The 22,004-nt window shown below is 44.7% G+C and overlaps 1 protein-coding gene across 1 annotated transcript in view; it reads right to left on the bottom strand.

Moving 5' to 3' along the window:
* The window catches only part of CCDC187 (coiled-coil domain containing 187), a 71,228-nt gene that overhangs the window by 42,192 nt on the left and 7,032 nt on the right, over positions 1-22,004 (bottom strand). The window contains exons 6-12 of the mRNA XM_078849074.1: positions 20,628-20,747; positions 18,627-18,725; positions 12,682-12,810; positions 11,312-12,063; positions 10,829-10,923; positions 9,272-9,942; positions 8,249-8,348 (exon numbers count right to left, since the gene is read on the bottom strand). Of these exons, the coding sequence (XP_078705200.1) occupies positions 8,249-8,348; positions 9,272-9,942; positions 10,829-10,923; positions 11,312-12,063; positions 12,682-12,810; positions 18,627-18,725; positions 20,628-20,747 (1,966 nt within the window). The remainder of the gene's footprint in view (positions 1-8,248; positions 8,349-9,271; positions 9,943-10,828; positions 10,924-11,311; positions 12,064-12,681; positions 12,811-18,626; positions 18,726-20,627; positions 20,748-22,004) is intronic.

Here is a 22,004-nt window from a genome sequence, read left to right as displayed (position 1 = left end):
GTGCAATTTGTTAATGAATGGAGCTCTTCAAGGCCAGTGGTCTTCATTTGTACCTATTCAAACCTGATAGGCTAGATCCTCAGCTCATATAAATCAGCACATCTTTGCAATGGGACTGTCCTGATTTCCACCCGCTGAGGAGCCAGCCCTGCAAACATTCACTTTTGAAAAAAACTTTTTGTTTAAGACTCAGTTTGTTCAAAAAGTTCTGACCAGCCCTGGTCTATTTAATTACCCCTCACTACTACATGATGGCTTGTAGGAGACGATCTCTCTCGTTTCTTTATTGGAAAATATAGTTCAAACTTTTATATCTGTCGTCTGTTAACTCAAAGGGAATTCAGCTTGAAAAATAACCGATGGTGTGATCTGGCCCTAAGAGCAGAACTTGGCTCATCATTATTCACCCAACCCTAGTTCAGTAACAGCCTAACACATAAATACTCAGATGTTGGCCCACTTGAAGTCCAGGGCAAAACTCTCATTGACTCGACTGGGGCCAGGATTTTCACCCATTATGGTCTTCGACTCTCCCACCCACAGTCACATGCACGTAATCTAGGCAGGGCTGTTTCCCCCCTTTTATCACAGGATTTTATCGTTCTCCTCCTTTTATCGCAGGATACAAGACCCTTCTACTTCTCCTAGGTGCCCAGATGAATTCCCTGATTCTTCCCGTTATTCCTGGATTTTAAGTGGGACCTTTCCTGCTGGGTGTCTGTCTTAATTTTGATTCCCTTGTTCCTGGGCACGGTGACTGTTCTCGTCACTTCACTGATTCTTCCCATCACTGTGTATAGAAGAGATGCCTCTTCTTTCTTTTATATAAATCTATGTTGGCGTTACAGGCCCAAGCTGCAAAATTAGGATCTTGATTTCAAGCAGTCCAAAGTTTGGGGTGGTTCAAAGCCAGAATTTTGATCTAGGCCCATCTCTAATTTCTAGGCATCCTGATTCCGCCTATTGTCTAGTCCACCACTGGCTAAGAGAGGAAGACAAGGCCCTGTTTATAGGGGTATTGACCAAACACTTTCGGGTAAGAGGGTCTGCATGAGATATTCCTTCCCCACTACACAGACTGGCTGCCTAGGCTATGTGTAGGGCCCTTCGTTTTCAAGTTTTATTTTATTTCATTTTTTCCTGGGAGTTTATCAGTGTTTATTATGACAACAACTACAACAAAAAGAGGTGAAAATCAGTGCAAAAAACGATGAATTTTTCTGGATAAATATTGGGGTCTAATTTGATGGACAGGACAACGGGGGAAATATTAATGCTTTGAACAGAATTCAGTTTGGCTTGCTGCAGAACTCAAAACACATTGCCACCTCTGAGTTAAAGAAAACAATATATCTCTATTCCCCAAATAAAACTTTTCATTTGAATAAACAATTTACTGTGGTAGACTGAGAACTATTAGCCTATAAATATTTACATTTAATAATTGGGTTGGGCCACACCATTTGCAGGGCATACACTCAACTTCATCCTTTTCTCCTGTTTTTGTTTTTAAACTTGGGTTCTGAAGTGTATTCTGATATAGATTTTTGTTTCCTTCCCGTTTTAGTGTCAAATATTTAAACCGTTATCTTGAAATGTGTGTGTGGTGGGCGTGAGACTCATCAGTACGTTCAGCTGCCTATGCACTTCAGAACTTGCGTGCGCGCCTGTTTGTTTATTGCGTGTATCTTCCAGACTAATACATAGTCTTACGGCAACAGGCAGCTTTGCATATACACACAGACTAATCTATTATCATAATACATAGATCTCACGCAATGGATTGTATTTTCCTAATAAAACAAGTTATTTTTTATATATTTAATGATACAAAAGTAGGGTAAACATGGGAGGGGGGGCCTAGTAATATTTTTTGTAAAACCTGGGATTTTTTTGGTAAAAATCAGTTTAAACTGAAAATGAAGGATCTTAGCTATGTGCTATAGGGCAGGATTGGAGTGAGTGTCTCTTTATATTCTCCACCTTCTGCACCTTCATCTCTATTATCAATACAGCACCATCACTAGAAGTTCTTCAGCAAGCAATGGACTGAGCTCAGCGTTACCCACAACCACAGCCTGCCTTCCATCCCTCAAGTCCAACTGTAGCCGTATTTTGTACATACACAGTTCCTTTCATCTCTCAGGGCAGCGATCGCAACAGGGTTGTGATGCTTTGTGTGAAGGCCTCTATTGGTCAAAGCGTTTCTGTGATGCCATAAGGACCTTGACTCCGCTTGTTAAACAAACGGAGCTCTGCTTTTTCAGTAATTGCATTGTTCGGGAGATCAGCACACTCTATCTTATTTCTACTTTGTCTGGTGTTTGTCAATTACAGTTGAGGGTCGATTCCCATCTGGATTCAGGGGGATTTCTGCACCTCACTTCCATTAGCGTGAATGAGAGTTGCATATAAATCCCAGGGCATCAAGATGAAAATAACAGACCCCACAGCTTAATGGGCCTGATCCTGAGAGGTGCAGAGCATCCGCAACCATGCTTCCCTTTGAGGAGGTTTGTTTTCCAGATCTTTTGTGCTGTACGTGGGTGACGTAACTGCTGCATAATCCTTGCAACTGATCCACTGGAACAGGAATCAGTACAACCTTTGTGAACATGGTTGATGCACACAAAGGAGAGGTTTTACCTTTCAGTAATTCCAGTAATTACTGTTCATAACTTCAGTAAGCTGAGCTATCCAGATTTCTCGCTCCAATTTCCATTTCCCTCTTGTTTACTTTGTTTGATCAGTAAAACTGTAAACAATCTTCTTAGAAGAATCTTGTTCCGTATTAAAGGCATTTACTGTATGAATGGCAGACCCCACCTTGCATGTGAAGAGCAGCAGGTCTCCCTTTTGGTAGATCATGCTGCAGTTCAATATTGAAATAGAATCTAATACTGGAAATCCCATCCCACACACTTCAAATATTGCCTTTCTTCTGCTTTCTTCCCAGTATACGCACCCTGTGGGTATGAATTTGGCCCTGAGGCAAACAGCCAAACTGTGCTTTATTTCACCAGTGTAAATCCAGCACCTCATGCAACTACTCTTCATTTACATCTTTGTAAAGTGAGAGTAACGTTGGCCCATCGTATTGGTGGTTTCGAAGTCCAATGAAAAACGTAGGCCAGGATATGGCCCTTAGTCTTATGCTGCACTTCCTCTCTTCCCCAGTAAGGAGAAGGAATATGTCAAGAATGGGAAAAGCAAATGCTGACTTTGTCTCAGGCAATGCTGAATCTACACTTGGAGCTCTGATCCTCACTCTGGTTCAAGGATCCCTGCTGCAGCCATGCAAAATCCTTCTCTTTTTCTGGGAACTGCAAGTTAGGGACAAGAGTTGAGTCTCCTAGTCCATCCCTGGCCAATCCAGGGGTATATTTGTTAGTGCTCTGTCCTGTGGGGATTGAGGAGTTAAGTCTATACTGATGACTAGGGCCCTGCCAAATTCATGAAGAAAGTGTCCCGGACCGTGAAATCTGGTCTTTTGTGTGCTTGTAACCTATCCTATACAGGTTTCATGGGGGAGACCAGTGTTTCTCAAATTGGGGGTCCTGACCCAAAAGGGAGTTGCAGGGTGTGGTCACAAGGTTATTTTTGGGGAGTCACGGTATTGCCACCCTTACTTCTGCGCCGCCTTCAGAGCTGGGCGGCCGGAGAGCAGCGGCCGTTAGCCGGGCACCCAGCTCTGCAGGCAGCACCTGCCGGCAGCAGCACAGAAGTAAGGGTGGCAAGACCAGACCATGCCACCTTTCCTTCTGGCTGCTCCTGGCGGTGGCTCTGCCTTCAGAGCTGGGCTCCTGGCCAGCAGCCGCCGCTCTCCAGCGCAGTAGCCAGCGTAGCAGTACCACAACCCCCGTCCCCCACAATAACCTTGGGATTCCCCCCCACACACACAACTCCTTTTTGGGTCAGGACCCCTACAATTACAACACCGTGAAATTTCAGATGCAAATAGCTGAAATCCTGAAAGTTACGATTTTTAAAATCCTATGACCGTGAAATTGACCAAAAAGGACAGTGAATTTGGTAGGGCCCTACTGATGACACAATGAAGTCTCTTTATACAAATAGCTCCCACTGTACAGAATATATTCTACAAGCCAGGAGTTTTCTGTGTACCACCATCTGCATTAAACCTGCATTGAATGTAAGGCTGATGGGAAAATCTGAGTCCGCATTAATTTAATCAACTTTATAAAGAATGTTCATAGTGTAGCTTCCAAAATTTGCCATTCTCAGCCACACTCCCTCTTTAATTAAACTTACATTTGTGTGGTGTGTGATAATACACACAAATGTGTGCACACACATCGCTAAATCTACAGTAATCATAATTTCTCTCTTCCCCCACCCTCCCAAACGTCAAGAGTAAAGTGAGTGAAAACAATTACTGTAAATGAATCTATAGTATCCAATTGGCTAAACCACTCTTTAATCTTCTGCAAAAAGGAGATCAGTAGAGATTTAACTAGGTACTCATAAAGATAATCAATTTAGTCTACTTTTGTCAATGCCATATGTTATACCAATGTGTGTTCTGTGGCCGGGGGGGGGGGAGGGGAGGAGAGGTGAAGGAAGGAAGATCCACATTTTACTTTTCTTAACATCTCTGGGATAAAAAACACCCTAAAAGTAATGTCTTTAGACAAAAGTAAGCTTATAGAACTAAGCATGATGCATGGTAAACAATGTATGTCTCTGGTGCTTGGCATAAGAGTACAAAAATCATAGTACATTGTTCAGGATGGTTTTAAATGCCCCCATTCCCTTCCCATCCCCTTTGGAGATCATTCTACATTCTAATAGGAATCACCATGAGGAAATCAATGGTTCATGACACTTGACACAATTATTTAACATGAGTAAGAGTTCTGCCTGGATCAGGAAGACCCATTGGCTCTAATCCTGCCAGGTAATCAAGACTGGGATTTCAATGGGAGTTGGACATCTAGCCCCGTAAGGCATCTGGAAAAATCCCACCCCAAATTGTTTGGAGTTGAGGGTGCTCAGCACCTCACAGGATTGGGCCCACTGTTAACTTCAACTCCAGAACTTTCAGCCTAATTTTTCTGTACATACCAAACAGAAGCTTGGCTTAAGAATACAGACATTGGTCAATAAGCAGAGATCCATCAACTACTGACATAGACGCGCTCTAGACCTGAATGTTAAGCTTGGCATTAAAGTTTTCCTAAACCTAGGAAAAGGTGAGTTAAGGTTAGGATTGTAACTCGGACAATTGGGCTTAGTATTTTCAGGGATTTCTGATGAGGGATTCTTAAGCAATGAATTTCCCTTTTGCCTGCAAAATTCCCATTGGTTTTAGCTGGCGTTATGCACACACAAGCAGGGCTGGATTCATCTTTTGTGGGCCGGACGCCAAATCTTTTGTGGGCCCCCATGGGGGCAATGGAACATGACGTGGGGAGGTCGATCCCTGGAGCGAGGGGCTGGCCTGGGGCAATGGGGCGTGGCATGGCGGGAGCAACCCTGCTCCGCCCAGTGCAAGGGCACTGTTTGCAAACTGGCAGGTGCCAGATGCACACTGGCCCACCAGGCCCTATGCTGCCAGCATGCCCCTACCCTTTGCTCCACTTGCACTGATCCGGGCGCAGGGCAAGTGGAGCAGGCTCAGTCAGGGCCGCTGGCACCATTGTAAACCAGTACTGCACATAAGAGGCCTGAACACAGGAGGAGCTGGGAAGCTGAGGGTGCTCGTTACCTCTCGGAATCCGGAGAGGTAATGGGCTGCAAGTTAAGGTCTGATGTGTGCTCCCCACTGCGAAGTATGCTGCGATAACTAGCTACGCTGGGATAGTGCCCCAATCTGCACGCTGAAATTTTGGTGCCTCTGCAAGTTTATGAAAGTCCTTCATGTAATCAAAGTGTTTTGTGTGGCTCAGAAGAAAACATCAAGAAACATGCAGGGGGGGAAAAGCCATCAACAGTCACGCAAAGAAGCTGGCTTCTTAACACCATAGGGCCCTCCACGTGCACCATGCAACTGCTTAAAGAAATTGTCTCTCCTCAGAGGATGGCCCTGAAACAAAGGATCTTCCTTCTATAATTTAATTTAAACAACCTGGCACACAATGCTTTTAAAACCTAAGAGAGTAGAAAAGCAAACGGGGAAAAGTCTCTCAAAAGGATTCAGTAGATTAATAGCTCTCCCTAGTGGGTAATCATTGAATTGTACTGGGAAGATCATAGTCTTGTGGGGCCAAATCCTGCAATACCTTCTGGAAGGTGTTGGGTGCTCTAACTCCATTGAAATCAATGAGAGACAAAGGTGCTCAGCACCCTGCAAGATTGGGCCCACCACTTTCTAAGTAGCCTGACATGCTAGTATATAAGGGAGGCTCTCTCTAGCCTGATCTTCATTCATCTGATCCAGTAGAGCTAGTATTAGCTACAGAACATAAGGTGAACAATTGTTCTCCATGCCCACGGAGGGGAGGGCAAGAGGTAATTGGCTTAGTTTGCAACAAAGGAGATATAGTTTAGATATTAGGAAAAACTTTCTAACGCTGAGGATAGTTAAGCACTGACATAAGTCACTTTAGGTATGTCTACCCTGCAATTAAAAGCCTGCAGCTGGCCCATGCTAGTTGGCTCGGGCTGTGGCTCAGGAGCTGTTTAATTGAGGTGTAGAGGTTTGGGCTCGGGCTGGAGCCCAGGCTCTAGACCCTGCAAGGTGGAAGAGAACATTAGAACGGCCCTACTGGGTCAGACCAAAGGTCCATCTAGCCCAGTATCCTGTCTTCCGACAGCAGCCAATGCTAGGTGCCCCAGAGGAATGAACAGAACAGGTCATCATCAAGTGATCCATCCCCTGTCGCCCATTCCCAGCTTCTGGCAAACGGAGGCTAGAGACACCATCTCTGCCCATCCTGGCTAATAGCCATTGATTGACCTATCCTCCATGAATTTATCTAGTTCTTTTTTGAACACTGTTATAGTCTTGGCCTTCACAACATCCTCTGGCAAGGAGTTCCACAGGTTGACTGTGCATTGTGTAAAGAAATACTTCCTTTTGTTTGTTTTTACACCTGCTGCCTATTAATTTCATTTGGGTGACCCCTAGATCTTGTGTTATGAGAAGGAGTAAATAACACTTCCTTATTTACTTTCTCCACACCAGTCATGATTTTATAGACCTGTGTCATATCCCCCCTTAGTCGTCTCTTTTCCATGCTGAAAAGTCCCAGTGTTATTAATCTTTCCTCATATGGAAGCTGTTCCATACCACAGAGACCCAGAACTCAGGCTGAAGTTGGGCTCCCCCAACCCAAATATCCACACTGCAATGGAGTAGCCCCTTAGCCCAAGCCAGCTGGCACGGGCCCAGCCGCGGGTATCTAATTGCAGTGTAGAAATACCCTTAGGGAGGCTGTGGAATCCCTGTCATGGGAGGTCTTTAAATATGGGTTAGAGAAACACCTGCCTGGGATGATCTAGGTATTCTTAATCCTGCTTCAGTGGGAGGCATCGACTACATGGCCTCTTGGGGTTCTGTCTAGCCCTACATTTCTGTGATTCTCTAGAGACCCTCACACAAGATCTTGGGGCAGCTAGCCCATCCCACAGCCAACACAGCTGAGGCTATGTTCTATTTTTAGCATGCTAGCTTGATGGGAGCTAGCATGAAAGCTGAGACTCACCCACTCAGTTCCAATGGCAGACGTACCTTTTGTGGTACAAACCTAACTCCTGGGCTGAGTTTGGCACAAGCCCAGGCTTGATAGGATTCAGGCAAAACTCTGCCGCTGAGTTTTGCTTTGAATTTCTGGTCTCTAAACTTTTGCAGATTCCTGTGAACTGCTGGCGACCAGTTTGGAACTGCTTTGCTTTCCATTCTCCAGGACAGCGAAGAACCTTGCGGAGCATTGGGATAATATTGTTGCCATTTCAGGAAAAGATGTGGGGGCGGGGAGAGAGATTGAGAAACCCAGATCCCAATCCCCCCTAAACTCCAGAGAAATTTTGCTCAAGATTCCAACTTTGTGGATTAGGGCCATCTCTTGAAAAGGCTGTTGTCAAAATGTTCCTGTTGATCTGTCTGATCTGTATAAATTGGGGACTCCCTATTTCTGTAGATCTTGTGTCAAAATCATCCTATTTGGCAATTCTCTGATGAAGGAATAAAGAGCACTCGTACTCCATGCTGAATTGGTGCCATTTATTTTAAAGCTATGTGTGGTCAAAGCATTTAGCAAAGAATAGTATAACCAGATTTGTTTACCTTCTCGTGAGGAATCTGGGAGATGGAGAGGCTCTGCAGGTTATCGGCTTTCCTCGCAATAGGCATGTTTCCACTTCAGATTCCTTCTTCTCGATAAAACCTTTGAAAAAAGACAAATGAAGGTTTTTAATAAATACACTCTTCACAGGAATGAAAGGGTCCCAGTTTTGCATCTGTTCTTCTCTCCCTACTTAAATAGAAGCACTTAGCTCTTATATAGCTCTTTTGATCCGAAGATCTCCAAGTACTTCAGTAAGGTGCATCGGCATTATTATTCTCATTGTACAAAGGGGGAAACTGAGGCATGGGGTGGGGATATGGTGTCACAGGCCAGTGGCAGAGCCAGAAATAGAACCCTGGTCTGTAACTTCACAGGTGCAAAGAGAGGAGAATAAACCTATGAGACCCTTTTCCCAGCTTTCCAAACAGTGAACTTCTCAATCCAGTCCCACCCAGAGTCTCACGACTTCCTCAATGTGCACAAGAAGAGCACCTGGTGGATAGGTTGGGGAATCTAATTTATCCCTATCTCTTGAATTTCTTATGCACCCAGCTCTCCTCTCTGTCAGCAGAGTAGGAACAGTATTTATTTTGGTGTCTTGGAGCACTCCAAGCATCTGGTGGCCAGACATTTCCCTCCCCTCGGGCTCCACTGGGAGGATTATCAGTGCTAAGCCTCTAGCTATGCAAACAAATAACATAACTATGAGAGCTGGGCCCAAGCTGGGATGTTCTGATCTGAGAAGAGCTTCCCCAGAGTCTGAAGGGTTCAGAGCTGGTGACCCAGACTGCCCCAGCCTCTACTAAATACGGTAAAATGTTCACTTCATACTGGTACAAACAGAACATTGCCCTAAAGTCTAGCCAGTTTCTGCTGTTTTCTACAGGGGTGATATTCAAAGGCAAAACAGACCATGGAAAGTCAATGGGAGCAGAGTGGCTCACTCCCATTTCATGCCTTTGAAAATCTCCCGCAGTACTAATGTCAGTCACCCTGTTGCATCTTGTGTGACCATGCTCTACCTTTCCACACATTCTTCACGGCTTTCCCATGCATCACCGAACTGGAGCTCCATGGTAACTCCTCACTAACAGTAGCTGTGTCGGACAGAAGAGCCTGTATCCGCTCCTTCCTTTTCTGGGCTTCTGCTCCTTCGGGGCTACCCAAGTAGAGAGTGCTATCCTGTGCATGGTCTAACGAAATCCATAAGCCATTAGGACTTGGAACACCCAGGAGTGTTCGTGTGTTCATTGTCCTGTTTCCCTCACTCTTAGGTGTCGTGGGCTTTGACCGTGGAGAAGACCAATTGGGAGGTTCTAAAGGTATATGTTCCTCTCCTCCATTGTCGTTAGAATCTTGTAGCCTGCTTGTTCCCCTCAGTCTTTCAGTTGCCATCTCAATCCGCTCACCAAGCTCCCTGGCTAGGGAGTGAATGGCCTTCACTCTATCCTGTGTATTTCTATACGGAGGGGGGCTGGAAGTGTCCTCAGAAGCTGAGGCCTTGAGGCCAGATTTTGCAGTTTTCAGTGGAAGGAAAAAGCTCTGGGGAGGCAGGTACCGAGCTAGAGAAGGGGTGACTGCCAGGTCTTTAAGGTTCAAAGGGCTGAGGAACCCACTTTCAGATGCCAGTGAAGAAGGAAAATCGAATGTCTCTGTTGCTTTAGGTGGCTGAATTGTTTTTGGATGTAAGTCACTGTTTAAATACAAAGGGGGACCCACATCAGTGCATGAAGTAAGATACAGTAACAGAAGTCAGGCAAATTTTTAAAGGCGACCGGACAAAGAGACCAGACACAGAATAAGGCAGCTCATGAGACAGAGAGCGAGAGAGATATTGATGCTTATAGATTAGAAAATGCTTGACAAATCCAGGACTGAAGATGTAGAGTGAGATGCTAACATCTAGGACAGAGCTTCAGAGGCTTGTCTATTAAATGCTGCAGAATTAAAGTCTTTAATAATATGAAGCATAAAACCAGGCTGAAATATTGGCCTATACCTAGACTGCACGAGATTCTCGTGCTGTGTTTATAACCCAGTCACTGATTATTAGAACCAACCCGTGCACTGGGCAAAGTACTATCGTGGTTGGGAATGGGTTTGATTTTTTCTACAAAACTCTAATTTGAAATGAAATATTCTTATAATAGAGAGAGAGACCGAACCTACCAGCAAAATAAATCACACCAGGGCTTTTCTGGGGAAGATCTCACAATGCTTTACAAGCAATAACTAGTTAGGCCTCATGACCTCCCTGTGAAATGTCACGATCATCCTTTGACAGCCTGGTAAACTAAGGCACACAGAGATTAGGCCATTTTTCTCCCACAGACACAGAACTCCTGGCTCCCAGTGAACGACTTCAACCATTTCACTTGCATTAGTATGTGATGAGGCAGATTTTAACATGGGGACTGACAGCACCTCGCACATCAGACTCGAAGTCCTTTTTTGTTGCTGAGTAACCAGTGAGCTTATTCATTACAGTTTAAAGCAGAACACTTATGACAAATCTCCAGGACACACTAGAGAAAGGGCTGAAGAGATGCACTTTTGTATCTCGGTGGCTCATGTAATACCTTCTTCCCTGCTCCTCACTTCTCAATAAAGCATATGATGTTTTATGGACCCACTCCATAAAATTCCTTTCCAGGCTCCTTTTCATTGCCTGTTCCTGAAATGAAGGAACAACAATTAATGTAATTGCGAAATAACTATGGAACAATAAAATACTGCTTGGTCTTCACCCCATCTAATAGCTGGCCTACATAATCAGATAAGAGTCAACTACAGATGCCAAGTAATGAAGCTGTTCTTTCAGCTCAAGCAGTGGAAGCTTATGCTTTTGCACCTAAAGATCAAGGGTTCCAACCCTACGGATACCCAACCCACGCAGTCAGTGATCATCATCATCATCAGAACTTGAATTCCTGTGATAGGACTCAATTTATATAAACACTTAAAATCACCTCCAAACACAGGACAGCTGGTCAGGATTTTATATATATATATTTTCACTCTATCACCATCCTTGTTCATTTATCTTCCTTTTATGTACTTACTTGGGCAAGTTTATACCGAGAACCTTGTGTTGCCGGAACAGTTCCCCTGTTTAAAGTCTGTGCCACCCCAGAACATGATTTCTTTGCAAAAGCTTCCTTCTGTTTCCTGTACAACTCTTGCAATCTCTGAGCTCTTGTTTCTCTGGCCTGCTTTAAAGACTTTTTCTCTTCTAGGTTTTTCTTCTTTCTCTCCTCAATCTTTCTGTGCATAAATTCATGCACTTCTTCTGGGCTGTAGGTGTGGGCTTTCCCTACGTTTACTCTCTTCTTAGCAGACTGGTTAACATTTTCCTTCTCGGACACTTTCCGTCCTGGGCGGTTTGAACCCTTACTTCTTGGAAGAGATGCACTTTTTCCCCTGCTGCAATTTCTTGGCTCTATTCCAGCTTTCATTAACAAGGACCTGGTCTTTTCTGTGCTGTAATCAGAGGGAGTGATGCTGCTGATTTCAGTTGAGGAAGGATAGGTTTCTGGATATGGCTTTGGATCTTCTGCCCTTCCTGTTGTGGTATCTTTCTGCAGCTTTGTACTTCTGTATTTCTCACAAGATTGGTTTTGCAAATGTAGATCCCTTAGTATTTGCTTTGCATCTCTGGTCAGTGCATTGCTGGCAATTTCAGTGGATCTGCCAGGTGCGGTTTGACAGCTTTTATGCGGAAGGCTGTTCCACATGTGATCGCCTCCACCGGGAACATCACTTTCTCTAGAGCTTTGTTCCATCTGTGGGGCTGCTATAAATTCTTTACCAGGTTCTGCGAAAACATTTTAAAGCAACAGTTTATTACTTTTGGAATGTATCATTTTCTGTATCGAACATGTCAGTCACAAAATCTACTTTCCGCTAACAGTCTGTCAGCATTTGCATTTATAACTCCGGCTTTTCTGGAGTTTACTTAGCAGTAAAACCTCAGCGCAGCTTGAAAATCACTGCAGGTTTTTACTAGAAGTCAGAATTGTAGGGGCTCTTTTTTTGACATTGCAGTGGTCCGCTATATGAATGATCTGTGGATTATGGACCTTCCATGTAAAAACAATTGAATACATAAGAGCAGTTGCAGACTCCTTATCAAAAGGCCCTTTAGATAACTCCATCTAAGGTCTCGGTTCAAACACAATGACACTATCAACTGGCCACATCTCCACAGCGGACAGGTGATATTGTAACTGTTCCAGGGGGCTGTTAAGTGAGGAGCTGGGGAATTGTAGCCATTTTTAATCTCGGGAACGCCTAATGACCTTGAAGAAACAATTTGTTTCATCTAGTTTCTGAAGCGGTGTTCAGCCACTATTTTTTTCTTTTTCTTTACCAAAATAAAAGACCAGGATCTCTCCCCTGCTCCTTACAACCCAGAAGTTACCGGTAACTGTACCAGAATCATTTTTAGGGGTCTGCTCTTCAGGTGTGCTCCCCAGCTTTGTACATTTAGGAGGTGGGCCAAGCAACTTTTTAACCAGCTTCTGACCTTCTCGCCATGCAGAAGCACCAATCCGTTTGGATCCTGGAAAACAAAATACAGATGGGGCTTGCTTAAAAAATAAAAAGCCGGGGGGGGGGGCACTTCTAACTTTCTCATAAGTCCGTTTCAAGGGACCACACTCGGGATGTTGGGAGGAAAGGGGGGACAATAGGTTCCAATTAGAGCTAGTCCAAATTTTTCATCAACATTTTGACATTCATCAGACTATTTAAAAAAAAAATTGTAAGCCGCTCAAATTTGCAACCTACACTCTCTATTCGGGCCCATTTACAGGGTGGGATAGCGCCATCTTGTGGCACCTGCAGGCATGTAAGAGGAAGTGGGCTAGAGAGAGACCTGGGGACTGACAGAGTTAAGCGGTTCTCCAGATATGAGACTGAACCCTATTTTTTCCATCATGTTCCTGTGACGGTTAAAAGCATTTTGCTGAAACCTGAGACTACCTGAATCCTTGAGGATACTAAATAAAGAAAAGCTTGTGAGTTTCCCAAGCCGTATCTATCGACAGGTGCAGCCGGGGCTTGGACGCAATGGGCTGCAGAAGGTGTTGGGGGTGTTAACAGCGTTGCCACCTGTCCTGGCTTTCCCCAGTCAGTGCTTTTTTTGAGGCAGCTGTCTGGGGAAGTTTGTAAGGGTGCTCAGTATATGCTTCCAGCTGTCCCGTCATAAGTGCTTAGAATCATCCCAGATGCCCCATTTTTTGCACCTCCGAGGTGGGAACCGTAGGTGTTTAATGGGACCATGATTTTTATTTTTGATTATTTCAACCTCACTAGAGTAAACACATTTATTTTTAAACAGGTGAGGATCAGCAGGATCCAGTGTAGAAGAATCAATGAGCCGTACAGCAGGAGAGGCTGTGTATAATGCAAAAATAAACGATGCAGCATGAGGCACGAATGAATAATTCTTCCTTAATACGTGGTGTCACCTAATAGACAACATTTATCAAAGTTTGACTTCATCATTTCAGATTATATTCAGGGGATGCCAATACTCCCACCAGCATAATTATGTATTTGTACCAAACACCTCATCAGCAGTGTGTGAAGTTGGCTAAACAGACGTATTTTTTCCACATGCCAAAGACCCCCTGAAGTTTTCTATGGACAAAAGTTTGTAACAAAGTTATGAAGAGGTTTGAAAGGGACGATTCCGTTAAGGTGAAATAGACACTGGGCCAGATTTACAAAGGCAGCTAAAGATGCAGATAGATGCCAAGTTGCAAAAAGCTAAAGCGTCCACGGATCCGTGTATGCTTTGAGCTGGGATGTGATTCCCAGCTGGAGGAGAACTGCTCCTGCTAGCTCTGATCGAGCTAGCTTGCTAAAAACAGAGGGTAGCTGCGAAGAAGCAAGCAGTGAGAGAGCCACCCCGGGTACGTTCGACACCAGAGGCGTGTTCTTGGGGCAGCTAGCCTCTCATGCTGCCACAGCTACAGTGAGTATTTCTCCTTGAGCTGGGAATCACACCCCCTGCTCCATGTGTAGACATCCCCCACTGGCTTTCACTGGGAGGCAGGAGGCGCCTCACTGCCTTTCTAAATTCCACTAAATAAATCGGGCCCGTTATTAAAGCAGCCTTTTGGGAGATTGGCTAGTTAAGGGATTTTACACTAGCATAGTCAGATACGCTGGCCCAGTATCTTGAAGTTGATATTTAAACAGGGTAACTGGGCCCAGCTCTATTGATTTCAATGGAGCTACGCCCATCTACACCAGGAGAACTTCTGGCCCTGTATCTGCAACACACACTCATTGCAACCCCCTAGCGCCATTCTGGAGCATCGGGTTCACCACTAACTCCTGGGCTCCTCTTTGCTAGACAACTGGGTTATGTTAGAAAACAAATCCGCGTAGCTAACGTTCAGCACGTCACAGTCCATGTAGCTAGGGAGACAGGAAGAGCACCACCCAAGGAATGACTGACATCACTTCCTGCAGCACCCTGTAGTTACTCTGGGCGGCTTACTGACCAGACCGCCCAAAGTGGTACCTGCAAACTCTAGCAACAGCCAGGGGGTTGAGACTCATCGATATTTTGAATGAATCAACTGTCTGGCCTATTCCTCTGTATAGTTTTGCAGTAATAGAAATGCGGGTGGTGGTTGTTAGTATGCAGTTTTAGAACTTAAATACCTGTTAGAGTTTCTCTAAATGCAACAGACAAAAACTAAAAAGGACTCTGTCATAAATATAAAGGGAAGGGTAAACCCCTTTAAAATCCCTCCTGGCCAGAGGAAAAATCCTCTCACCTGTAAAGGGTTAAGAAGCTAAAGGTAACCTCGCTGGCACCTGACCAAAATGACCAATGAGGAGACAAGATACTTTCAAAAGCTGGGAGGAGGGAGAGAAAACAAAGGGTCTGTCTATATGCTGCTTTTGCTGGGGATAGAACAGGAATGGAGTCTTAGAACTTTTAGTAAGTAATCTAGCTAGGTATGTGTTAGATTATGATTTCTTTAAATGGCTGAGAAAGGAATTGTGCTGAATAGAATGACTATTTCTGTCCGTGTGTCTTTTTTGTAACTTAAGGTTTTGCCTAGAGGGATTCTCTAGTTTTGAATCCAATTACCCTGTAAGGTATCTACCATCCTGATTTTACAGAGGTGATTCCTTTACCTCTATTTACTTCTATTTCTATTAAAAGTCTTCTTGCAAGAAAACTGAATGCTTTTTCATTGTTCAGATCCAAGGGTTTGGGTCTGTGGTCACCTATGCAAATTGGTGAGGATTTTTACCAAACCCCTTCCCAGGAAGTGGGGTGCAAGGGTTGGGAGGATTTTGGAGGGAAAGACGTGTCCAAACTACGTTTCCCAGTAAACCCAGTTAGAGTTTGGTGGTGGAAGTGGATATTCCAAGGACAAAGGATAAAATTAATTTGTACCTTGGGGAAGTTTTAACCTAAGCTGGTAAAAGTAAGCTTAGGAGGTTTTCATGCAGGTCCCCACATCTGTACCCTAGAGTTCAGAGTGGGGGAGGAACCTTGACAGGCTCTAAGCCCTTTTCCCTCCCCCAGCGATGTCTAATTTCAATTAAATCTTTATTTTGTTTAATCGGCACAATTTTTATTAACTACAAAAACTTATGTCAAAATCTGAGAACAGATTGAATCCCTGATGAAGGTGCCTGCCCAGAAGGAAACCATCTTAATTTAAATATTCTGCAATTATTTTTTGCTTTCTATGAACAGATGAATATTTTATAGCCGTTGCGACTTAACTTTTTGTTAACTACAGCAAATTTAAAATTCATCAAATTCCCAAGTACTTTGCCTCTGACCCCTGACCCCTCATTCATCTCTTCTTAGCCCTGGCCTGGCTTCTTCACTGACAGAAACTAATGGCCAATAAAGACATCCTGACACTGGCAGTTACAATGATGAATGTTTCATATAGCATGGTCTTATTATGACCCAGTCTCTGAGGAAGATCAAGCCATTTTTCAAGCAATCCATTAAAACAAAAAATGGAGGGAGAAGAAAATTATTTTGTATTTCATGCATTTTAAATAGCACTTTGGTAACAGAATGCACCACTCTACTACATTCATAACCTCATCTGCATAGTGTTAGATGAGGGATCCTTTTGCTTTTTTCTGAAGTCACATACCTTATACTCTTGATGGTGTTAAATACCCCTGCTTTAAATAATCTGCACATCGAGTATCCCTTGCTCGTTTCCTGCAAAGTTTCATAGAATCCTAGAAATGTGGGGCTGGAAGGGACCTCCAGAAGTCCGCAAGTCCAGCCCCCTGCACTGTGGCAGGACCAAGTAACCCTAAACCACCCCAGACAGGGCTTTGTTCAACTTGTTTTGAATGCTTGCAATGATGGGGCGTCCCTTGGAAACTTATTCCAGAGTTTACCTACCCTTCTAGTTCTATGTAGCCTAGCCCTCCTTTGCTGCAGATTGAGCCCATTACTTCGGGCTCCTGCCTTCGGTGGACACGGAGAACAATTGGTCCCTGTCCTCTTTATAGCGTATAGAACGTATCGGGAGACTGTTCTCAGGTTGCCCCTCAGTTGTCTTTTCTCCAGACTAAAAATGCCCAGTTTTGTCAACCTTTCCCCACAGGTCAGGTTTTCTAAATCTTTGATCGTTTTTGTTGCTCTCCTCGGGACTCTTTTTCCAATTTCTTCCCATTCTTCCTAAATTGTTATGCCCAGAACTGGACACACTATTTCAGCTGGGGCCTCACCAGTGCTGAGTAGCGTGGGACAGTTACCTCCTGTGTCTGACAAACACTACCTGTGAATATACCCAGAATCCTATTGGCCTTTTTTTGCAGCTGCATCACACTGAGAACTCATCCTCCGTTTGTGGTCCACTGCCCCCCCCCGCGCCCCCCTCCCCGATCCTTTTCAGCAGTACGACCACCAAGTGCTATGACTTTGAATGCAGCGGTTTCCAAACCAAAATGGTGGCATTAAATGGGCAAAGTGGCTTGATTTCAACAATAAAATGCTGTACTTAGAAATAGAGGTGAGGAGAGGGTGTGGTCTAGTTGTTAAAACTCCCACTTCTAACACTGACTTGTGGCAAGACCGTGGATAAATCATCCACTTTCTCTGTACTTCAGTTTCCCAGCCTGTAAAATAGGGGTGATGGTCCTTGGCACTTCTACAGTACCTTTGATTTAAGGAACACCAAATACTTTACAAGCCCTAATGAAGTAAGACTCAGAAATCCCTTTGGATGCAAAGTATTACTAAAAATGGCAAGGATCGTCCTATGGCAAGGATTGTCAATGGAGCATAAGAAAATGTACTGCTCAGCCTCCCCAGGTGCCTTTGGAAAGTCCAACCTATATTTATTACGGTCATAATACTTTGAACATCTACAGCAGCTTGTGCATACAGATCTGAAAGCACTTTGCAGCTAAACCTCTAAATACCGTTGTGAGGGTGTCCAGGCTGCAGCGGGACGGCAGCTATGCCACGTTAGCACTAGAGTGCAGATGTTTCCTACATCGACGGAAGGGGTTTTTCTGCTGCTATAGTTGATCAATCACACCAAGGCAGTAGCTAGGTCAACCAAAGAATTCTTCCATCGACCTACCCACATTTACCCTGGGGGTTAGGTCAACCTAACTACGGCGCTCTGGGTGTGAAATTTTTCACAGCTCTGAGCACTGTAAATAGGTCAATCTAATTGATAAGTGTAGACCAGGCCTGACAGAATGTCACGCCTCACTTAAATAGAGCCACTTCTGGGGTGTAGCTGGTCAGCTGTTTTAATAGTGTGGCAACACAACAGTTTAGAAGAGAAAGTAACTCAGACCATACCCCACTGAAACCAGAGAAAACTCCATTCTGCTTACCCAAGAGTCCATCTGTGTCGTAATTGGGCCATGGGTGTAACCAATATCCCTGCAAAACACCCCAGGGGATTTCAAATGACTATAACTGCTCCTAATCTTTTACTTTTACCCCAGTAGCTCAGTCCTGAGTTCAGTCTATCTGATAGACCACACGGCTTTCCTATCAGCAGACCACTGAAACTGAGCTTCTGCTTTTCTGCCAATTTATGCTACTACTGTTATCTCATCCTCCCCCCGCCATCAAATTTTCACCCCTGCCCTTATTTAACTATTTTGGCCACCAGTTCCAGTATGTCACTGCCTTTGTTACTTTTCTGCAGAGTGCCTTGCCCAATGGACCATGATCCTTGACTGTGGTTCCCAGGAGTTCATGTGTATAATGTACAGTATAAATAAACAACATGAGATTTTGCCAACTGGACATTTTCTTAAGCACCTTTGTCCATTTCCCCCCCCCCCCCCCCCGCCCCTTTTAATCCCTGTCATGGTCTCAGCCTAAATAATTTGCCTCTTTACCTTTCTCTTTCAATGTTTTCTCCGGGACAGAAGACTTGGATGAACTCTGTTCTTGCTTGTGCCTTTCATGTCTGCTTGTCATGCGTCTGTCTCTTTGGTCTTGACCCGTCGGAAAAGACAGAAAAGACTGAGCTTAGAAATGCAATCAAACTGCAAACATGACCCCTTTTGCTGATATACCAAACACTGTGAAATTAACATAGATAAGCTTTAGACAGTCAAATCAGTGGCAGGTTTCCACAAGCTGTCTTTTCATTGCCAGCTGCATTCCTAGGTTGTACAGACAACTAGTGGGCTTTCACTCTTTTATTGTGCCATGCTTTGTAGAAGAATGGTTCAGACTTAATGCAGTACCGAGCTGCAACATTGAAAGCAAGATGGAGCCCGATCCAATTCACCCTGAAGAAAAGGGGGTCTGTCCACTGATCTTCCCCTCCCACCCCCACCCCCCAGGCATTTTTTAGCATCACTTCACTTTCATTCTCACTCTTCTTGAGGCCACATGTTGCTGCCATCCTGCTTTTGGGCAAGGACCAGCCCTTTGGAACTTATTCATGACTGTTTTTAATTGGCTAGAGAGGCCTCTTTAGTGGTGAAAGCACCCCCTGCTTCTGAACATGCTGCCAGACCAGAGGACAAAAGAAAGATCTCTGATCTAAACCTACGTCTTCTGCATAGCCCTGGGTCCATGTGATCGTGCAGGAACCCAATCGCTCACTGCCATAGCCATGACTCTGTTTTCATAGAATTCTAGAGGTGGAACTAAGGTCACCCTGGCCATGGCTGGGGCCTCTGCCCCCAGGATTTCTTTTGCTCTATCTATCTACCTTAGGTACTTATATGATCCCTGTGATGAGGCTTAACCCCCTAACCTGCAAGGCTAGTGAATACACCCAATTAGTCATGCGCTGCACCTCGGGAGGTGAGTAGCCAATTGGCTACCGGGCAGAACTAAGCCACAATAAGTAGACTGAAGGAACTCAGTTGCGAGGGGAGAGACTGCAGAGGAGACAGGTTTCTCTAGCTGCAAGGAGCCCAAGGCTAGGGGACAGAGAGAGATAATGGAGGCAGTGCACTACAGGGGCAGGGTAGGCTCCAGCCAGGGAAGCCCTGAGATACTGGTTTTGCAAGTACAAGGAAAGGACTTCAGTAGCTCAAGGGGGCAGAAAAATTATCCAGATTCATTTGGACTTGTTTGGGTGACCCCAGAAGGGGTTTGAACTTTGTAACTTGGTCACAGGGCTGCACCACAGAAGACCTGGAGTTGATGGCAGGCAGGAAACCATGGAAGATAGCGGCAATACCCCACACTGCTGCAAGGGGGCGCTCCATGGGTGAGCACACGCAACCATAACCCCCATGACTAGAGTGAACACCTCAGTGTTCTATGTATTTATCCTCGCAACACCCCTGTGAGGTAGGGCTGTGCTATTGTCCCCATTGTACAGATGGGAAACTTGAGGCATGGAGCGACTAAAGCCAGGTCTACACTGAAAAATCCACCCCCTGACCAATGCAGTTATACCGACTTAATCCCCGGTGTAGACAGCGCTATGTCAGCGGGACAACTGCTCCCATCGACAGAGCTATCATCTCTCGTGGAGGTGGATTAACTACGCCAACGGGAGAAGTTCTCCCTTCAGTATAGTAACATTTTCACTAAAGCACTACGCTGCAGCGTTTTAAGTGTAGACCCGCCCTAAGTGACTTGTCCAAGGTCACACAGGAATCTCTGATAGAGCAGAGAATTGAGCCCACATCATCTGAGCTCCAAGCTGGCACCCTAACCACTGAACCATCCTTCCTCTCTTCTTCAGTTGCTCTAATTTTAAATGACCCAAGAAAGGAGAATTCCACCACTTTCTTTGCGAAGAGTATTATCTCTGACTAGTGGAAAAGTTCTTTGGATATTCAGCCCAAATTTTCATTTGCAGAACTGATATCTCATGCATGCAAAATCCCCATTAGCAAATAGTCCCCTGTGTTACTAGCCGCACTAACCTGGATTCTTGTTTTTATAATCCCCGGTTTGTCTGGTGGTGGCCACATCTTCAAATTCTGATAGTCCAGTCTCTTCATCCGCAGAAGAATGAGCAACCTTCAGTTTCACAGCACTAAAACCTAAAGGAATGGAAAATTAAAGGAGTCACTCCACAGTGAGACACACAAGGGCTGTTGGCTGGTAATGATGTGTTCATGCAGTTGTTAAAAGCAGACACATACTTATCAAAACCAATTCCAGCTCATATCTGACCTTGTCCTGGGGTGGCAAGGCAACGTGGTTTCACGACTTAGTTTCAATCTCGCTTGGTCTTGTCAACAATGAGTGATCAAACTGTGTTTTAAACAGTGTCAGTCTGGACTGGTTTAAATTCTGTTTAATGCAGGCTCAGTAAAGATCCAGAGCTTGGCCCCTGTACAGATTAGGTTCCCCACAGAGAGGGCAATTGGTGTCAGTTGCAGGGCTTGGTTTTTGTGATGCTGATACCCGTCTACAGGGAACTGGACGGAGACCCAGCATTTCACTTCATGCAGGCCACTGAACAGCATCACGATGTAAACAGCTATTTCTGGGGAAAGCTCTCGGGGAACACCAGTGACTGTCAATGGGGCTGGGGCTCTAAATCCTATGATTGTTCAATTATCCCTGTGCACTAACTGAATTAATTGTTGGGTTCCATTAGCAGTTGGAAAGTATTAGTGTATGAATAAGACTGGTTGACATGCTTAGTGTTTCAGCCTGTCTTCTATATTCTGATGTAACCTTAATATTCCCCATCATCTGAAACAGCAGCCAGGCTAATCTAAACACACAAACATCCTTGCTGCTGAGTCTGGGCCATCATTCACTTGCAGAAACCTTTGACCTCTTAAATCACTCCAAAGCAGAGTGACAATTAACAGTGTACAATCCTCTAAGGCCAAGTTAGGCTTCCTTGTACCCGGCTTTGTGGCTAAAATTTGCTTTCAGAACCATTCTAGTTCAGCTGAACAAGCTGTTAAATCCTCAGTGGTGCATTCTGAACTGCACAGCTCCTGTTTGAACTCCTTTGTGATGCCCCCTCCACACTGCTGTGCTGCCAATTCTCATGCACGGCCGGAGTCTCTTGCCATGGTTTTTATCTGACAAAGATTGATATCATTCGCAGGGAAGGCAGAGTGGATCTTCCATGCTGACAAGTCAAAAGAACAATAAAATGGACTGACCCTTCCTCTATTATTTCTTAGTAACACCTAGCTCATGTCTAGCACTCATCATCCATAGATCTTAAAACACTTCACACGGGAAGTCAGTATCAGCATTCCCATTTTACAGACAGGGAAACTGAGGGGCAGGGAAGTGACTTGTTCCAGGTCACCCAGCAAAGCAGTCACCCA

This window comes from Lepidochelys kempii, chromosome 16, assembly GCF_965140285.1.
Source record: "Lepidochelys kempii isolate rLepKem1 chromosome 16, rLepKem1.hap1, whole genome shotgun sequence".
In the NCBI taxonomy this organism is placed as follows: domain Eukaryota; kingdom Metazoa; phylum Chordata; order Testudines; family Cheloniidae; genus Lepidochelys; species Lepidochelys kempii.
This window is presented reverse-complemented; position numbering and strand designations above follow the sequence as displayed.